Raw genomic sequence first — 18,252 nt, 5'->3', positions numbered from 1 at the left:
CACTGATCCCTCCACCAATGCTGGTGCCCCAGACAACACTGTGACCAAGTAGGGCAGCTGCCCGAAGCCCAACCCACCAGGAGAGATTCCAGAATCATGCTTTCAGCTCTCAACTCCTGGGTGCTTATGAGTGGCTTCCTGCCTTCCTGTCAGCCTGGGTTTGCACCTATGTAACAGGGTCCATTTTATGGAAATGCTCCTGGTTGCTCTTCCTTTCAGATTTTCCTAGTTGACCTCCCTGCTCTTTGCCAGAGGCATCTGTTGCCTTAGGGAAGATTAGGGTGTTGAATCAGGAATGCAAAGAGGGTGAAAGATTTGATATTCAGCCTAAAGACTTCAGTGAAACAAAAGTCTTGAAAGCCTGGCTTTACCAAGAGGGAAAAGGGCTTTCTCCACTGTAAATGTAAGCCTTAGGTAGAGCTAACTCAGGACTTCCTGGAGAGGTTCCCACCCACCTTGAGACCTGTTTAGCCTGGGTGAGGAGACAGGGGGCTGCTGCTGGACAGAGACAAGGCAGGAAGATGTTCTGAGTCTCAGAAAGTTTGGCTTTACTCAGAAAGCCCACTGCCTTTAAGTTCAGAGCTTTATAGTTTACAAGCGCCTATGTTTCCAAGCATATTACTCTGTCTTATTTCCTATGAGCTCAGTAGAATTAAAAAGAATAAAATAAGAATAAGGGAAAAAGAATAAAAAAGAAAATACTTTTCAAGAAGAAAGGCAAGGCTGGAGTTGCGCAGGCTCAGATCTTTCCAGCCCCCAGGGGAGATGGAAAGGTGGCTAACTTTTGCTTGCTGAAGCTCCTGCAAGTTTCTCAAAAAAGAAAAAAAAAAAAAAAATGGAGGGGAGGTGGGTGAAACTCAACAGCTTAGGGAGGATAAGAGATACAGGAAGAGGTAAGGGATAAAGGAACTGCTTATTTCTCATTCTCAAAGTCAAGTAGACCTTCCTGATCACATAGGCGCAGAACGGCTCCTCGAGGGTCAGAAAGGGACGGGGGACCACCGGGGCTTCCCTGGCGGCTCAGACGGTAAAGAATCTGCCTGCAGTGCAGGAGACCCAGGTTTGATTCCTGGGTTGGGAAGATCCCCTGGAGAAGGAAATGGCAACCCACTCCTGTATTCTTGCCTGGAGAATCCCATGGACAGAGGAACCTGGTAGGCTACAGCCCATGGACTCGCAAAGCGTCAAACACAAGTGAGCAGCTAACTTTCACTTCTACCTTCATGACATCATAGTAGGTGATGTCAACCTACCCATAGGCCTTTTCACTAGAATCCATCTTGGCTCAGAGATGCTCGTGCACACAGGGGAGGACTCTGAGTTAAACCCAATACGGACTCAAAGCTGGGCAAAAGCAAGATGACTGATCAGAAGCAGCCCAGTGGGAATCCCCCACATCAGTGATTCAGACTGCACGAGGGCACGACTCCCTCTCTCTGAGCCCGCCCAAGTGAGTCTATGCACAGGTACTCTTTCCTTCTAATAAGCGCTTTACTTTTTTCACTACTTCCCATCCCTCTGTGGAAGTTCATTTCTACACAGCTAATAGGCCAGGACCTTGTCACAGGCCCTGGTGGCCCAGTGCTCCAGTGCTCTCATTACTGCAGCCTGCCTTCAACCTCTGGCTGGGGAACCAAAATCTTATTTCCAGCCACTGCAGGCCAACAGGGATCACTAGCCCATGCCCTCCCTCGACGCCTCTTCAGACCGTGGGAATGACGCCTGGGCCACATCCCCGTGGGCATCTACCTGACAATCCTGGTTGCCCCCTAATTTCAGTTTCCTTCCTCAGCGCCTAGAATTTGATGCTGAATTCCCTTTCTAGCTTGATTTATCCCCACTCACCCTCTCTCTTTCTGTTTCTAATTCGACAAACTTCCTTCCACTGAAAAATGCAGTGCTAACCATATTCCTTGGAGGTTTTGACTCATATTTTGAACTGTTTTTCAAGCACTAATTATTTCTTTCATGTTATTCAGAATCAGTGTTTCCTCATTTGGAATCCCCCCTGCCCCCACGGAATTTAATGTATACATATGAAAATTAAGACCAGTTTTAGCTAAAAATCGATCCTCTGGGAGGTCTCTGCAATCAGCTGACTGGCGCAGTTAAGAGGAAGCTGGATGGCTGACAACTGTTGGGGCTTCAGATGGGGATGAAATAAGCTGGTGCAGCAGCTGGACACTTTTCAGGGGTGTCCTGCCAAGACGTCATTTACCAAGTTGCTTGCAAGGAGGAGCGGGGTTGTGTGGAGGTGGCTGGGATCTGGTGGCTGGTGGCCCAGCACACTCTGCTGCCCCAGAAGCAGCTGCGGTATGGAGGGCCAGCTGAATGTTTCAGCGGAACTGAGGTCTGCAAATTTTCAGGGGAATGTTCTCCTGGGGAGGGCAGCCTGGAACTCAGAAACCCAAGATGCTCTGCATGTGAAAAGTGTCCACTGTAACTCATTAGGTAGCAAAACCCAACCTGAACAGACATGGTGATATTTGCTGTCCTCAGTTAGCCTGCTTAGGGTAGATATCCATATGTGCTACTGCAGATGTATCTGACTTATTACAGGGGCTGCCCCAGAACTCCCTGGTGGAGTGGGTAATATACAGCGTATACATGTTACTAGCTTTCTCTAAATTCCAAAACACATCTGTATCTAAGGCTTGGAAGAATTGCTTCTCAAATACTTTTCAGGGACCATCCTTTTAATCTGTAACCCAAAGAGATTCACACACGAGGAAGCAGAGTGTGTGTGCATTGGGAGGTGGTGGTGTGGAGACTTAGAGGAAGTAGGGAGAGCACATGTCCTATTTCGGAGGCGTTACGGTGAGGGTTGCAAGTCCCCTGTCCTGCCTTCAGTAAATGCTGGCACTGCCCATTCCAACAGCATCATTCTGCAGAATCCCCTTCCTTTGCCTTATTCTTTCAAATGATAAAATCAACCCAGATGGCTCAGCAGATAAAGAATCTGCCTGCAAGGCAGGAGACACAGGAGATGCAGGTTCCATCTCTGGGTCAGGAAGATCCTTTGGAGTAGGAAATGGCAACTCACTTCAGTATTCTTGCCTGAAAAATCCCATTGAAAGAGTAGCCTGGTGGGCTATAGTCCATAGAGTTGCAAAGAGTCAGACACGACTAAGAGACTACACACACACACACACACACACACCACACACACACACACACACACACACACACACAACCTTTATGTAGAGCGCCCCAAGTGACCGGCACTCTCCTAACATTTTGTGAATGTTATCTTGAGTCATCAATCCTCGAAACAGTACTTCCATTCTACAGATGGGAAAACTGAGGAGCCGAGAGCTTGAGTGACTGGATACACCACCACGTGGCAAGTGACGGACACAAGTGAACCGACTCAGGAGCCCATCCCAAGAGCCCCACGAGGTTCACAGGTGCCCCAGTCTGTTCTCCACAGAAAGGACTGGAGCATTTCTGTGAGAGGAAAGTACATACAGCTTTCCACATGGAGAGAACAGGCAGGGTCAGAAAGTGAGAGCTCCTTTTCCACTGCTGACACTTCTTTTGAGATATTGGATCTTTAAATCAACCTTCATGCCTTCATTGCTAAAACAGGATTTAGAACCCTGTCTTATAGGGCGGTTGATTTGATGAAATGGATAAAATGATAGCCCCTTTCAACCCAGGTCTCCCGCACTGCAGATGGATTCTTTACCAGCTGAGCCACAAGGGAAGCCCAAGAATACTGGAGTGGGTAGCCTATCCCTTCTCCAGCAGATTTTCCTGAATCACGAATCTAACCAGGATCTCCTGCACTGCAGGCGGATTCTTTACCAACTGAGCTATCAGGAAAGTCCTTTCCTAGATCAGAGTATCTCAAACTAGAAACCTGTTCTCATTTTAGGGCTTTTACATTACCTGATCCCCCTGCCTAAAGGCTTACGAACGCAGTCTCCACCTGATCAGTCCCTTCTCCTAGTTTAGGGCTCAGCTTCTCAGAGAGAATTTCTTTAGCCCCCTATTTTATCACGTCCATCCAGAAATCTCTATCACACAACCTCATCTTATTTCCTTCATAGTATTTATCGTCAGCATTTTACGTGTAATTTTTCTGTCTTCTTAGATGTTTATTTCTATCATGGCTGTCTCTCTCATTCCATAAAAATGAAAGCTCTAATATAAAAGGCATCTTTTCTAGAATTTTGGTTCAAAGTTTTACCCCTTGTACCTAGTATAGGGTCTGGCATAAGGGATGTGACCATACTACAATTCTTAAATAATTGGCTAAACAAATGGGACTCCATGTATGTCTTTTCCTATCCTATCCCCTATTTCTGCCTCCAAAAAGAGAATGCAAATTCGGTCAAATACAAAAAGTGCCTGGGGATATTCTGACTGGCAAGTATTTCCACCTCTTGCCCTTTTGCTTTCAAGCCAACAAAAATTTCCATGAAAATTAAGATAAAAAGGACAGACAGAAGGCATCATAATTTTTAGAATATGTGTGGATTTGACCTATTATAGAATAATAAGATCCTCTGCCTTCTCACACTATTTAAAGACATGCTTAATCTTGTCCAATTTATGTTTTGATGTCGCACTCATTAAGCAGCTCAATTCATGTGGTTCTAACACCTTAAATTAGGAGATGTTCCTGTAACACCTGTGTGTTCCTGAATTCTTAACCCCTTGAAGAAAAACAGAAATAAAAGAGATTTATATCAGCTCCAGAACCATGTGAATGAAGACACTCAACAGGTTGAAGAGTGAGGCCATATGGCAGTACTTAGAATTTGACAGTCTTAATTAAGCAATCTGCTCACCAGCATCACCAGTGAGAAACCTGGCATGATGGTTGTCCTCATCCCTGCCCCCTAAGAGACGTTTCCAATGTGCGCATGTGCTAGGTTCTAAAAATTCTCATGCATGAAGCATAGCCTGCAGTCATAGAACGTCAGTCCTGAAAGGGACCTTAGCAATAGAGTAGAACACCCCCAGTCACTTCAGTCATGTCCAGCTCCTTACTACCCTATGGACTGTAGCTTGCCAGGCTCCTCTGTCCATGATATTCTCCAGGCAGGAATACTGGAGTGGGTTGCCATGCGCTCCTCCAGGGGATCTTCCTGACCCAGGAATCAAACTGGTATCTCCTACATCTCCTGTATTGCAGGTGGATTTTTTTACCCAATCAGCCACCTGGGAAGCCCAAAGATGGAATCCAAATAGGTGGGAGAAACATCAACAACCTCAGAAATGCGGATGATAGCATTCTAACGGCAGAAAGTAAAGAGGGACTAAAGAACCTCTTGATGAGAGTGAAGGAGGAGAGTGAAAGAGCCTTCTTAAGATTAAATATTAAAAACACTAAGATCATGGCATCTGGTCCCTTTACTACATGGCAAATAGAAGGGGAAAATGTGGAAGTAGTGACAGAGTTCCTCTGCTTGGGCGCCAAAATCACTGCAGACGGTGACTGCAGCCACGAAATCAGAAGACGATTGCTTCTTCACAGGAAAGCTATGAGAAACCTAGACACTGGTGAAAAGCAGAGACAATACTCTGCTGAGAAAAGTCCATATATTTAAGGCTATGGTCTTCCCAGTGGTCACATACAGTTGTGAGAACTGGACCATTAAAAAGGCAGAAAGAATGCCAAAGAATTGATGCTTTTGAACTATGGGGCTGGAGAAGACTCCTGAAAGTCTCTTGGACAGTAAGGAGGTCAAACCAGTCAATCTTAAGGGAGATTAACCCTGAATATTTGAGTGATGCAAAAGCTGAAGCTCCATTATTTTGGTCATCTGATGTGAACAGATGACTCACTGGAAAAGTTCTGATGCTAGGGAAAGACTGAGGGCAGAAAGAAGATGTCAGAGAATGAGATGGCTGGACAGTATCACCGATGAAATGAACATGAACTTGGGCAAACTCCAGGAGATGGTGAGGGACAGGGAGGCCTGGTGTGCTGCAGTCCATGGGATCACAAAGAGTTGGGCACGGCTGGGTGAATGAACAGTGACAAAAAGAACACCCTCACAGTGAACTCTCCTACTTTTGCCAGCCCAAATCTTCCTGGATGCCTTGATTGGTTCAGGGATAGACACGTGACCCAAGCTGGACCCAGAGAGTTAGCCATGGAGTGTTTGCTGGGATACTTGGAAACAGAGATGCTTTGGGTTGTTAAGCTGGAAGAATGAATGGCTGGAACTTCTGGTGGCCATCCTGGAGGAAACCCCTCTGACACTGAGGGGCATCAACACTATATAAAGCAGAGCTGAAGAATGGTGATATTGGGGCATCAACACTATATAAAGCAGAGCTGAAGAATGGTGATATTGATGATATCATTACAGCATCAGATCCAGGTGTTCCTGAAGCCAGATCAGACCTTGAGATGTTCAATTACATGAGCTGATTATTTTGTCATTTTCCTAAAGCCAGTTGGAGTTGAATCCAATCAACTTTAGAATCCAATCAAAATAACCCTAATAGATCCTCATTATACAAATGGGGAAACAGGGGTCCAGAGAGGAAAAGGGTCATACAGGTTAGTGTTTGAGCTGGAACAGACTCAGGGATTCTGCACTCTTTTAGAAAACTTGTCTTCTAGATGTCTTCCCCAGTCTAGACCCTGGGAATTGCCTGGGGCTCTGCTCTCACCCTTGTTTCTTACTCTGCTACTTCTTAACCATCCTGCCTTCTCCACTGACCAGCTCTCCTTCCACATGCCTCCCATCCATCCCATCTCAGATCTTCTGAAATGGCTCCATGTAAGCCTGAGCCTCCCCAGCAGTTCTCTCTTATCTGTGTCCTATTCTGAACTTCCAGAAAGCCAGCCACGCTGATCACATGGCTCCCCTTTTCACCTAGTCCCTGTGCTGATGATTCAAAACACTGAAGGTAGATTGCAAAGTCTCAGTCAATGGCAGCCATTCCCTGCCCTTGCGTCTCTCAGTAGCGTCCTCCGCTTCCCTAACCACCAGTAAGAGCTACTGTCAATGACAGCAATGGTGTGATACAAACAACATGTGTGTTTGGTCTTTGGAGCGTATCATCTGACCTGCACACCTGTCTCAGGAGCAAGGGTGACTTCACGGAGGTAAATGTAGATACCTATAAGGGGCAGGTGGAATAAAGGAGGAAGCTGATTAGTTGACAGGCAGACAGTGGGGACTGGAGAACCACCAGGAAGGCCTCAGCTCCTGTTATTGCTATACTACTTCCCGCAGAGTTTTCAGAGCCCTGTACAGACCTGAGCATTTAATCCTCAGAACAGCCTATTGAGGCTGCTACCACTGTGATTCATTTGCCTCTGGGGTCTATATTCTGGAGGCCCAGTACTTCCCAGAAGTCATGAATTTTTAAAAATGAAATTCTCAATGTTGACAACAAATTCCTTTCATTAAACACTTCAGACTCCTACACTGAGCTGCCAAACAGGACAAGCAGGACGTATCTGTGGGACAAATTTAGTCCGTGAGCTGACAATGTGATTCCTCTGGTCTATTTTTTCCTTTCATCCCACTGATAAGAAAATTTATGCCGAGAGAGCTCTACCCATATCCACGTTCCTCTTCTCCTAAGGCCCTCTTAGCCGGTTACCTCATATGTTTCCCAATCTTCAAAGTGCAGCTTAGGACCCTGGTCTAACGGAGGATCTCTAAGCAGTTTACCATACCCCTCTCTGGCGTGTATATGTGTTCCCTTCAGTCTGCAATCATTTTGTATCACTTTACATTTATGAAATAGGCACTAATATAATGCATTTATGAGGATCATAATAAATATTAACTAACTGATTAGTCAACTGTCACAGTTATGTAGTGGTGGTGGGTGGGGAGCAAACCTGTAAAAATATTACCCTTCTATAGGATTCTGTTTACATATAGTAATGTAGTCCACATTCAGACCCAAAGTATAATCACCTTCACGATGATGGAGTGAATTAAGTGACACCAGAATAATTTTCCTTGGTATATCATGACAGTTTAAAACAAATATACTACTTGTAACTCCAACCTATTCAGATCTATGTATAGTGTAGTACAGGTCATGTTACATAATTTCACTAATCAGTTAATCAGTCTCCCAACCTGAAAGAACATGAAAGGTAATAGTACAGAGGACAGTCAGAAAATGGAAAGGAGATTATCATTAGTTTCTTTTCCATTTTTTAAATCACTAAAACTGAAAACCAAAAGACCTTAGGAAGTTCTCAAGGATAGAGGATATACATAGACAGAATCCCGAGTCAGCTTGAACTCAAGAAACAGGAATTCCTCCACTTGCCAGGTTGGAAAGTTCATCCATTTACTACCACTCAAATGAAACCTTTTTAGCAGGGTCAAAAGGGCCTTTGTTTTGACATTTAATTCACTGGCGATGTATTTCCTGCGTTAGGATGCAAAACACCTCTCACATTGCTTTTTCATTAATTGCCTTCATTTTTCAAGTTCCCTATGTGATTTATAGTCAATTAAAAACACCCTCAAAAGGCATGACTCATGTATGTTAAGTACAAATATGATTAATTGGACACCATGGACTCCATGGGTGACCTGGCTACCAACCAAGGTCAGTGTCAAGGTGGCATGACCAAGAAACATTTTGGTGAAAGAAACACAGGTGAAAGGCCAAAAGCCAGGAGTATAGGGTCATGGGCAACCTGGCACTGGGCCCATTCAAAATAAGCAAAATAGATACATTTTCATGTTACAGAGGAAGAATGAACTTGTCTATGAACAGAAAAAAACATAATGCAGTAGAAATTTTCTATTTCATCCAGACTGACAAAAATAGACGGGAAAATTAAGCGGCAAATTTCCCTGATGGATCATCACCAACATCAACAAAAGCTACAAGGCCACAAAACCATGGGACTCTAGATAAGAGCCAGAACACAGGAACCCTGGATCCAAAATTTGATGCCACCAATTACAAGCAATACAACCATGGATAAATGGCCTCGCCTAGTCCAGCCTCAGTATCCTCACCTGTGAAATGGGCACATGAGTATATTTTTCCCTTAAGGTCTGTTATGAGGTTCAAGGTGACACTCCATACTTAGAAAACATGCAGTAAATATCACCTATGAAAGCCACAGATGCTGCACCAGTCAACTCTAGGGGAGCCTTTTAAATTTCCCAACATCTGCCCCTAATGTGGGCACACTTGTTACATTTTCTGGAAGTTCTCTATACCTTAAATCAGTGGTTTCCCACAAAATGAGGTAAACAACAATATTTGGGGCATCTTTTACAATATAAATTTACTCAAAGACTGACTTCTCTTTTGTAATTGGTCCTAACTCCTATTTTGTTTGTTTTTTGATAACAATGACATTTTAAAAGTCTGGGCAAAGTAAACGGAGGTATTCTCACTTTATCTCACTCATAAGCCTGCTTTTTCTTCTTTATTTTCATATTCAGACTAAGAAAAATGTTGTAAAATACACTCCTATCAATTCGAGATTTTTAAAAAATTCTACTGGTCCATGGAATTCAAATCCTAGAATCATTGCTTTAGATTCTTCTTTAATCTCTTCAGATTTTAATGGCCATGATTTGTCTGCTAAATTCAGGTTTGCTGCTGCTAAGTTGCTTCAGTCGTGTCCGACTCTGTGTGACCCCATAGATGGCAGCCTACCAGGTTCCTCCGTCCCTGGGATTTTCCAGGCAAGAGTACTGGAGTGGGGCGCCATTGCCTTCTCCGAAATTCAGGTTTAGATGGCCATTATAAGGATACCAAACCTAAGATCTATGTATAATAATAATACTAATAGCAACAACAATAATAATAACAGCAATGGCAAGAATAATAGTAATACTACTACCAGCTTCCATTAACTCACAACTATGTTCTAAGCATCTTTCCATCAATCACTGCATTAACTCTAGAGTGGTTATCCTTCTTAGAGAGATGAAATAATTCAGACTTGCAGGATTTGGATAACTCACTCATTGCCATGCAGCTAACATGGGAATACGTCATTTGTTTGAACTCTAGCCGACTCTAGTGAGTTTTAAACTGTATGACCTTAACCTCAATACGATAATCATCAGAAGAATACAATCGGGGCCCATCCTTACTAGAATTATCAGAAGGTCCCTGCCTGGGTGTTTCTAAGAGGAGGCAGTGAAGAAGCTGTTCTGCTCAGTGGGAAGCAGACGAGAAAAGCAGGAGGTAGTCCCAGGGGCATGACCTCCTGTCCTGTTTGAATGACCGTCTTTGTCTCATCCCCGTGTTGACCAAAGCTAGTCAGAAACAGCGGCCTCTTTCAGGAGTCTCTTTTTGACTGGGGTCACTTGGCTGTGTTAGGATCTGTGCAGAGACGGTGAGCTCACGCCCGTACTTGAGTTCCTCCGTGTCCAGCCTCTCTTGCAGTTAGCTTGGCTCTGTGATTAGGTCTGGCCAAGAATGTGAACAGAAATAATCCATGTCCCTTTTGAGCTCTAGCGGCTAAACATCCACGGTGCCTTCTCCACCCTTCTCCTTGTTCCCCTCTCTGCCAGCTTGATGACTTGGCCAAATATGCAGGACCAAGCAGGGAGCAGCTTGCGTCCTGGAGTTCCTGCGTGGAAGGCAGCTCCATAAAGGAGAGTTACCCAGAGGGAGGCCAGCTATGGTTCCCTTAGCAAACAGATCCCTCCCTGGTGCCAGGAAGGTCTGTCTGAGCTGATTAGAGCAGGGCAGAGTGTTCCATTCTGTAATTTTTCAGGACACAAGATAGTCAGGGCCTTATCACTTGGTCTTTGTCCACATCAGCTGGTTGGCTGGTCAGTTTTCCAGGTCAGCTCTTCTTCTGGAGCCTGGGAGGCTGCAACCAGGGTCACTACCCAAATCTCGTGGTACCAGGATAGTGGCTACCAGAATCGCATGATTTTCACACTGCAGGAGAAGCAACCTCATCAACCAGTTTAAGAGAATTCTGGGTCTTGGAGGCCTCGAAGGACCACCTGCAACCTGCAAACCTCTGACAGAGCCCTCCCTGAGTCCAAAGATCATGAGCAGATGTCTCCTTTCTGAGTTTTCAGCCTTTTAAACTGTCTTCCCCTTTCTTCTTGTGCTTCTCACAGAAAATGAGAATAACCACATCTTCCCAGCTCACCTTTCAAGACTAGATGAAGCCAAGTGCTCCTGAGCTGGGGTCTTTGCATCACACTGTGAAAGATACAGCGATAAAGCTCCCTTGGTTACTTTAGAAGAAATAGTGGGATGCCATGTTTTGATCCTAGAAGCTTGTTGAAAAATGGCCCTTTAAAGACAAAAGCAAGTCTAGTTACTGGAAAGGAGAGCAGAATAAAGAGTTATTTGGATGTGAGGAAAATAAAAGGCTTTAGAACAACTGAAGGAAAGATGTATCGGAGTGAGCAGTGAATAAAATATTATGGAAATAAAAGGAGCGGAGGTGACCATTAGTAACAGTTAAAACAGAAAAAGATAAGTCACTGAGAATTAAGGAGAAAGATGAAAAAAGATAAAAGGAAATATTACTGTCTGAACAAAGACAGAAGGAAGTCGTGGACAGAATAAACATTTACTGGAAGGTGCTGAACACTGAACACAGAATTGGTTGAATATAAGTCTGGCGTGTGAGCAGATATACTATGTCTGCCAGGCAAAGAGATAACACTTTCAGACAAGTTTATAGAATAGTGAAAAGTGTGGACATCAATTGATTGATTATGCTGTATTTTATACTTTCTGCAAGACAAAAATTCACGATGATTGGAAGCCAAAGCTCTTGTAAAATATTACAAAGACAAAGAGAAAAACTGGAGTGTCATAGGAGGAGTTCAACGTACTGTTACTAACCTGGTTTCTTTTAACCTCTGTTTTTACCTAGATCATCAGCTTATATTTACACGTTACTGAATGACCCCTAATCATTTCCAGGATCTTGGCAGTGACCTCACATATCTAAGTATGCTTAAATCACTGATTCTGTTTGATTCTTCCCACTTTTCCTCCAGATGTTACCCTTGTGACAATATGGCCTTCATTCTGAGAGAATGCACCACTCACTGGCTCTTTGGCTAATCACATTTTTCAGAAATAGAAAAGGTCTTGTGTCGGACCACAGGGAAATGCATGAAAGAAACTAAGAATGAGAAGGGAAGGAGGGAGATGTAAGATGTTGGTTGCTTGGGGAAAAAGTCTGTTCAAAGTTTTGGACTTTTTATTTCCTCCTGCATGTTGAATAGAGCAAAACACATTGTTATTACTTCTGGAAATCCAGCTTTTCCCAACCAGTAGCCAGTAGGCATTCTCAGCTCTGTGAAAACTTTCTTCTTCATTTAGGCATAATTAACCTTATTCACACTATGGGGTTGCACAGAGTCAGACACAACTGAAGCGACTTAGCAGCAGCAGCAGCAGCAGCATGACAACCTATGCTCACTGTTTTGAGATAAACTGAAAAATAGCAGCCCGCATCTGTTCTTTGTCCATTTCCTCCCCTAGTAATACATATTGGCCCACAGTTTCATTGACAGGGGAGGAGGCTGGCCAGATTTTGCTGATCCAACAATTCACTTACAAAATCACATATAAATTTTTAAATATCCTCAAATCACCAACTTTTACTGAATGTGCTCTCATTGATAATCAACCCAGTTCCATTTCACTTTTACTAGCTTACACAGAATCAACAACCATAACCCACTAAATTACCTAGAGGATTAAAACAAATAAAAAAACCTACACAGACACACACAAAACTGTAATATTGGAATGTACAGGATGGTCTAGTTTAAATTAAAAAGATCCCCCAAAGTACGATTGTTTCCAGCTTCTCAGAGGTAAATTAAAAGCTGTTTGGTGTCGTGAAGATTACAGAAGCAATCACATTTATGGGCCTGCTTTGCATACCAACTCTATTAATTTCCATACTCAGGGTGGCTTCACATTTCCACACATGTTAATATAGATGCCATTTGGGATAATCACTTGGAAAAAAAAGAGAAAGGAGAGAGAGAGAGAGAAGAGAGGGAGATGAAGCAGACGAGAGGAGAGGAGAGCCAGAAAAAATGGTTCTCTGAAGCCAAGTTCTATTTAAAATATATTGATTCTGATAAATAGAAGAATCAAAAGACAAATGAGAGTTCCTGAGGGCCTGACCCGGGAGTCACATCAGGGATCAGATTAACAATGAAACCACATGTTGGGCTTCACTCCTTGTGCCAGCCCTGCACCTTGTCGTTACAGACCCTAGTTACTAAATTGATTTCACTGCCATAACTGCATCAAGACATGCATGGGCTTCCCCTTGCAGGGCTCCCTCGATCCTCAACACTGCATCTTCATTACCGTGCTCCTTTCAACTCTTCAAATGCGTTCCAGCCTCACAGAACAGTCCAGGTGAGCCGGCTGAACATTCTTTCCCTTTCGTTTAAAAATGCTCGCCACGTAGCACAGGAGGGAAGGAACACAGTCAGCCCGGAAGGCAAACCTGGGACCATAGGGCAAGTGTACAGTTATCTTCCCTAAAGGGAGCACAGAGCATTGGACCAAACTAAACCACCGCTTTTATATGCTTCACTCCCAAATGTTAAAGAATGGTGCTCAAGAGCCTGCAATTAAATGGTTCTTTGTCTACCATCAATTTTAAATTCGCTGTGCTAAAACAAAACCATGCTTGTTTTGCATCGAGCAATGCACTCCATGCCCTCAGAAAGATAAACAATATAATATTGGCATTAAAAAGAGGAAGATATTATAACCACAGATCTGAGAGTGGCATATTTTAAGGAAATCAATTGGAATTTGGGGGGATTTGAGCTCAATCCACAAAATAGCCAGTAGAGCTTTTGAATCTTTCAGAAAACCATCTTCTTAGTCTTAAGAGTTTAAATTCCTATGCCTAAAAATTCCTAGAAGCTAACCTTTTGCTCTGGATGTTATTTTTATCCAGTGCTATGTATGAGAAATCCAGGTAGAACAGCAATCCACAGGAAGGCAATGGTCTGTTCTCAGGATCTGCCAAAGAAAATGGGGCATTCCATTTCCTTTGCATGGGTCAGTACTCATGGTGGGAACTGATGGTCCCCTTTCCTGGGAGCAATCAGGAAATGCTCTCTGGTGATCAAATGTGACAAAGAGATACACACCACTAGATTCACCTCTAAGCTGACAAAGCCCTAATTCAAGACTTTCCACTCTGGGGCAAACAGTGACATTAGAAAAATGATCAGAAAACTCTTAGCTTAGGGAATACTGTATACTGAGGGACACTCTTAAACATCAGTGAATAGGCCAAAAGCACCATCGAGCGACGTTGCTTACAGTTTAAAATCGCCTGGTCCTCAATGAATTCAGCTGGCTGATTGATACGGAACACTTTCTGCTGAAATCCAGGAGTGCAGTCCAAATCTTCTGCAGATGTTAGCAGCAGCACCTGAGAAAACCAAAGCCATCAATATTTTAACGCAGCTTATATGTTTGCCCTGCTAACTTTTTACCAAATCTGTGACTTTTAGAAGTGAGCTGAGGTTTTAATTTCATTTCTCAAATGAAGAGGTAAGTTGATACTTCTGTGGCTGCCAACCATCCATTTTGGCAATGAGACTTGGAAAACACGCAAATGGGAACAGCTGTTGCAGCTTCCATTAAGTTGCAGTTAAAGAAATAACTTCGTCAGATTTTTACACCTGCTTAGAATCTCACTATGGTTTTCCATGTGTGAAATTTCATTACAGAAACTGTCAATTTCATATGATGCCTGAGCGAAAACCAACTTCACTTTCATAGATGCAAAGGATCATTGTCCCCGATGAAGAGGAGGAAAGCAGAGATATTTCACCAGAAGTTACTTCTAACAAGAAATCAAGGCCTGAGAGCTTCACAGTGCAACGTGGTGGCCATGAGCCACCCATGGATTCTGAGCACCTGGAATGTAGCTGTGCCGAAAGTGTCAGCAGAAAGTACATGTGGAATTTTGAAGACTAAATACCGAAAACAAAAATAAAGTTAAAGGTATAATTAATGATTTGTATATAGATTACATGCGAATATGCTATTTTACAGATTAGACTAAATTAAGTCACTATTAAAATTAATTTTACCCCTTTCTTTTTACTTTAGTTAGTTTCACTATTAGGCAATAAAAATTTTATAATTGCTTCTAAAGTCTCAGCTTTGTCTTTGCAAATTCTTAGAGCATTTCACTCAGAAGTCAAAAATTCAGGTTATATGATTTGGAACATAAAAGTTAAGTGACAACTCGTCTCCACAGCAGCACTATGACGTACTCAGCATGTTATAAAACACATTTAACCAACAAGGGGCCCAACATTCCGTGTGTGTTCGTCACTCAGTCATGTCCGACTCTTGCAACCCCATGGACTGTAGCACACCAGGCTCCTCTGTCCACGGAATTGTCCAGGCAAGAATACAAGTGGGTAGCCATTTTCCTCTCCAGAGGATCCACCCAATCCAGGGATTGAACCCGGGTCTCCTGCTCTGCAGGCGGGTTCTTTACCATCTGAGCCACCAGGGAAGCCCCCCAACATTCTAGAGGTTAACGGTTGCTTCAAATCTCACAGCTAGGATGGGTGGAGCCAGGATCTGAATCCAGGTTTAAGTGTCCTCCAATTTTGACAGAGCTCTGCTCCCACCCTTCAGGCAAGCCTTTGTCTGGGATATTTCTCTGAAACCCATGGGATGCTGCTTTAACTGAGTCTGGTGCCAGCAGGCAGTGTTTAGAAATCCACATCCCCAAACCATCACTGCAACCAGGAGAACTGCTCTGTGCTCACCCGCAGGTAAGAGAGTCGAGAGGCAACTGTTCTCTCTCCCACTTGGACCTGAGCGCCAACTGTCCATGGCTGTATCTAGCTTGATATCCCATCAGATGTCGTCTCCTTGGCTCATTTTCTCATCCTCTGTTGCTATTTTTCTGACATCACCCTCAAAATAAGACTGCTTGCATTCAAGTCTTTGACTCAGTGTCTGCTTCTTGGGAAACTAAACTTTGATACCACAGTGGAAACTCTTAACCACTGTACACAGGCTGTTGAAAACTCATTATTGTCCCCACCAGCAAACTCAAAGGAGTGTGTGAAAGGTTGGAAGCTGTGGAACCAGGGCCTCTCTCTAAATATCAGCTCTCTGAAATGCACTGAACCCAACGAACGAGAGCAAGAATCAATCTCCCAGGGTTCACCGTGTGGCTGGCCTGAGAAACATCAGAGGAATTGAGATGGGAGAGTCCCCACCCTGACCGACATCACCCTTCTAAAAATCAAAGGGGGAAGGATGCTGTAGTCCCGCATCTGAGCACTTCTGCGTGTAAATCTTTCCGTTGCCTTGAGAGCAGGGTCTGGGAAGGTCGCTTCTGAGACAATTGTAACACTGACATCTCAAGTGGTACACACAGAAAATGCAGATTCAGGACTCAGAATCATTTGCTGGCAATTTTACAAGCAGAAAATCTATAACTGGCGAACGTTAATTCAGTTAAACATCAAATGGTCGAGGGTCTTCCCCAGGCACTGTGTGCCTACAATTATATATTAACCTTTTAATCAGCTAATTCTTCCCTCAAATCTCAGACCAGGAAACCAGTCATCCCAGAGAAGCTAAGGTAGATGACATCTCTCCAGAGATGCTGAACTAAGCATCCAGGACCGACTGAAAGTACAGGTGAGTGGCGTTCCTGCTGTTTATCTGTCTGTGGCTCAGTCTCTGTCCTGGCTTCTTGGCGGGATCTATTCAGGATTCCTCTGGGAGCACAAAGGGAAAATAAGCCATTCCCAACTGCAGGCCCTCAGGGAGAGTGGGAGTGGTGTGAGAACTCTCAGAGGCTCAGTTTTGTTTTGCAAATTCTTGGATCACTCCATCCACCAGTCAAGGTTCAGGTTAAGTGCTTGGCAATATGAACACACAGCACTTTCCTGGGCAAGAGTGACTTAGCAGGGTTAGAATCAGGCAAGTAATTCACTCACGTCCTCCTCCTTGTGTCCATCCATTCACTTGCTCCCAAACAATTGTTAAACTCCTGGTGATTCAGTGAGCACTTGGCTAGGTGTTATCCTGTTACAGAGAAGCCCTGTAACACAGTTGTTAAAAGCATGAACTCCGGAGTCATTTGACTTGGTTCATTCTTGGCTTTGCCCTTTACCGACTGTGCGATTTTGCATTTTTTCCCAACCCTCTGGTGTCAGTTTTCTCATGTAGGTGAAAATGAAAAATAAGATGTGCAATGACAATGGCCTTGTGGGGCCAATGGAATGAATGATGCGTATAAAGCAGTTAGAACAGTGCTGCACAGGATAAGCAGTCAAGAGTGCTGTTATCATAGACTAGAAAAGGCGAGGGGCATTAACAAGTCATTAATTAGTTGATTAACTAAAATTAAAATCTAATGTGAAAGGAAATCACGGGTCTCTTCAGGAGCATGGACAAGCTGGGAGCCAGGGATTCTAACATCATTTAGAGGAATCAAAGAAAGCAAACCCACAGAAGGAACATTTTTGCTTTGATCTCAAAGATGGGTCTGAATTAGCTGGGTAAATATAGAGGAGCCAGAGGAATCTTTTTAACTGACACATACTTTGCTTTCACGTGAATTCCCTTATGCCTCTCTGGGTTTCATGTAACAGATCTCTGAAATGACAAGACCACAATTTCAAAAGAATCCAGACTAATTTAATGCTCCGCAAAAGTTGAATGTCTGGGCAGTAGTGTTAGAATGTTGTAGCTACTGCTATTGCCCCTTGAGGGAAAGGCTACCCACTCCAGTGTTCTGGCCTGGAGAATTCCATGCATTGTATAGTCCATGAGATCACAAAGAGTTGGACACGACTGAGCGACTTTCAGTTCACTTCACTTCACTTGAATTTTTAGCAGATTTGGCTGTAAATAGTATTTGGCTGTGAATTTACATGTCTTCAATTTCAATAGCATTGAGTTTGGTTGTGGAATATCCCTCAGTGGTTTAAGATGAGTACTCAGACATTAAAAAGCAGAGACATTACTTTGCCAACAAAGATCTGTATAGTTAATAGTTTTTCCAATAGTCATGCATAGCTGTGAGAGTTGGACCATAAAGAAGGCTGACTGCTGAAGAATTAATGCTTTTGAACTGTGGTACTGGAAAAGACTCTAGAGAATCCCTTGGACTACAAGGAGTTCAAACCAGTCAATACTAAAGGGAATCAATCCTAAATATTCATTGGAAGAACTGATGCTGAAGCTCCAATACTTTGGCCACCTGATGTGAAGATCTGACTTGTTAGAATAGACCATGATGCTGGGAAAGATTGAGGCAGGAGAAGGGGA

The 18,252-nt window shown here is 43.5% G+C and overlaps 1 protein-coding gene across 2 annotated transcripts in view; it reads right to left on the bottom strand.

Moving 5' to 3' along the window:
- Positions 1-18,252, bottom strand: part of CDH13 (cadherin 13) — a 1,049,904-nt gene that overhangs the window by 818,117 nt on the left and 213,535 nt on the right. For both annotated transcript variants that reach the window (XM_013970937.2, XM_005691833.2), the window contains exon 2: positions 14,257-14,368. In XM_013970937.2, the coding sequence (XP_013826391.2) occupies positions 14,257-14,368 (112 nt within the window). The remainder of the gene's footprint in view (positions 1-14,256; positions 14,369-18,252) is intronic.

Source organism: Capra hircus, chromosome 18 (genome assembly GCF_001704415.2).
Source record: "Capra hircus breed San Clemente chromosome 18, ASM170441v1, whole genome shotgun sequence".
Lineage (NCBI taxonomy): Eukaryota > Metazoa > Chordata > Mammalia > Artiodactyla > Bovidae > Capra > Capra hircus.
Note: the sequence above shows the minus strand (reverse complement) of the source record. Positions and strands in the feature narration are given on the sequence as shown.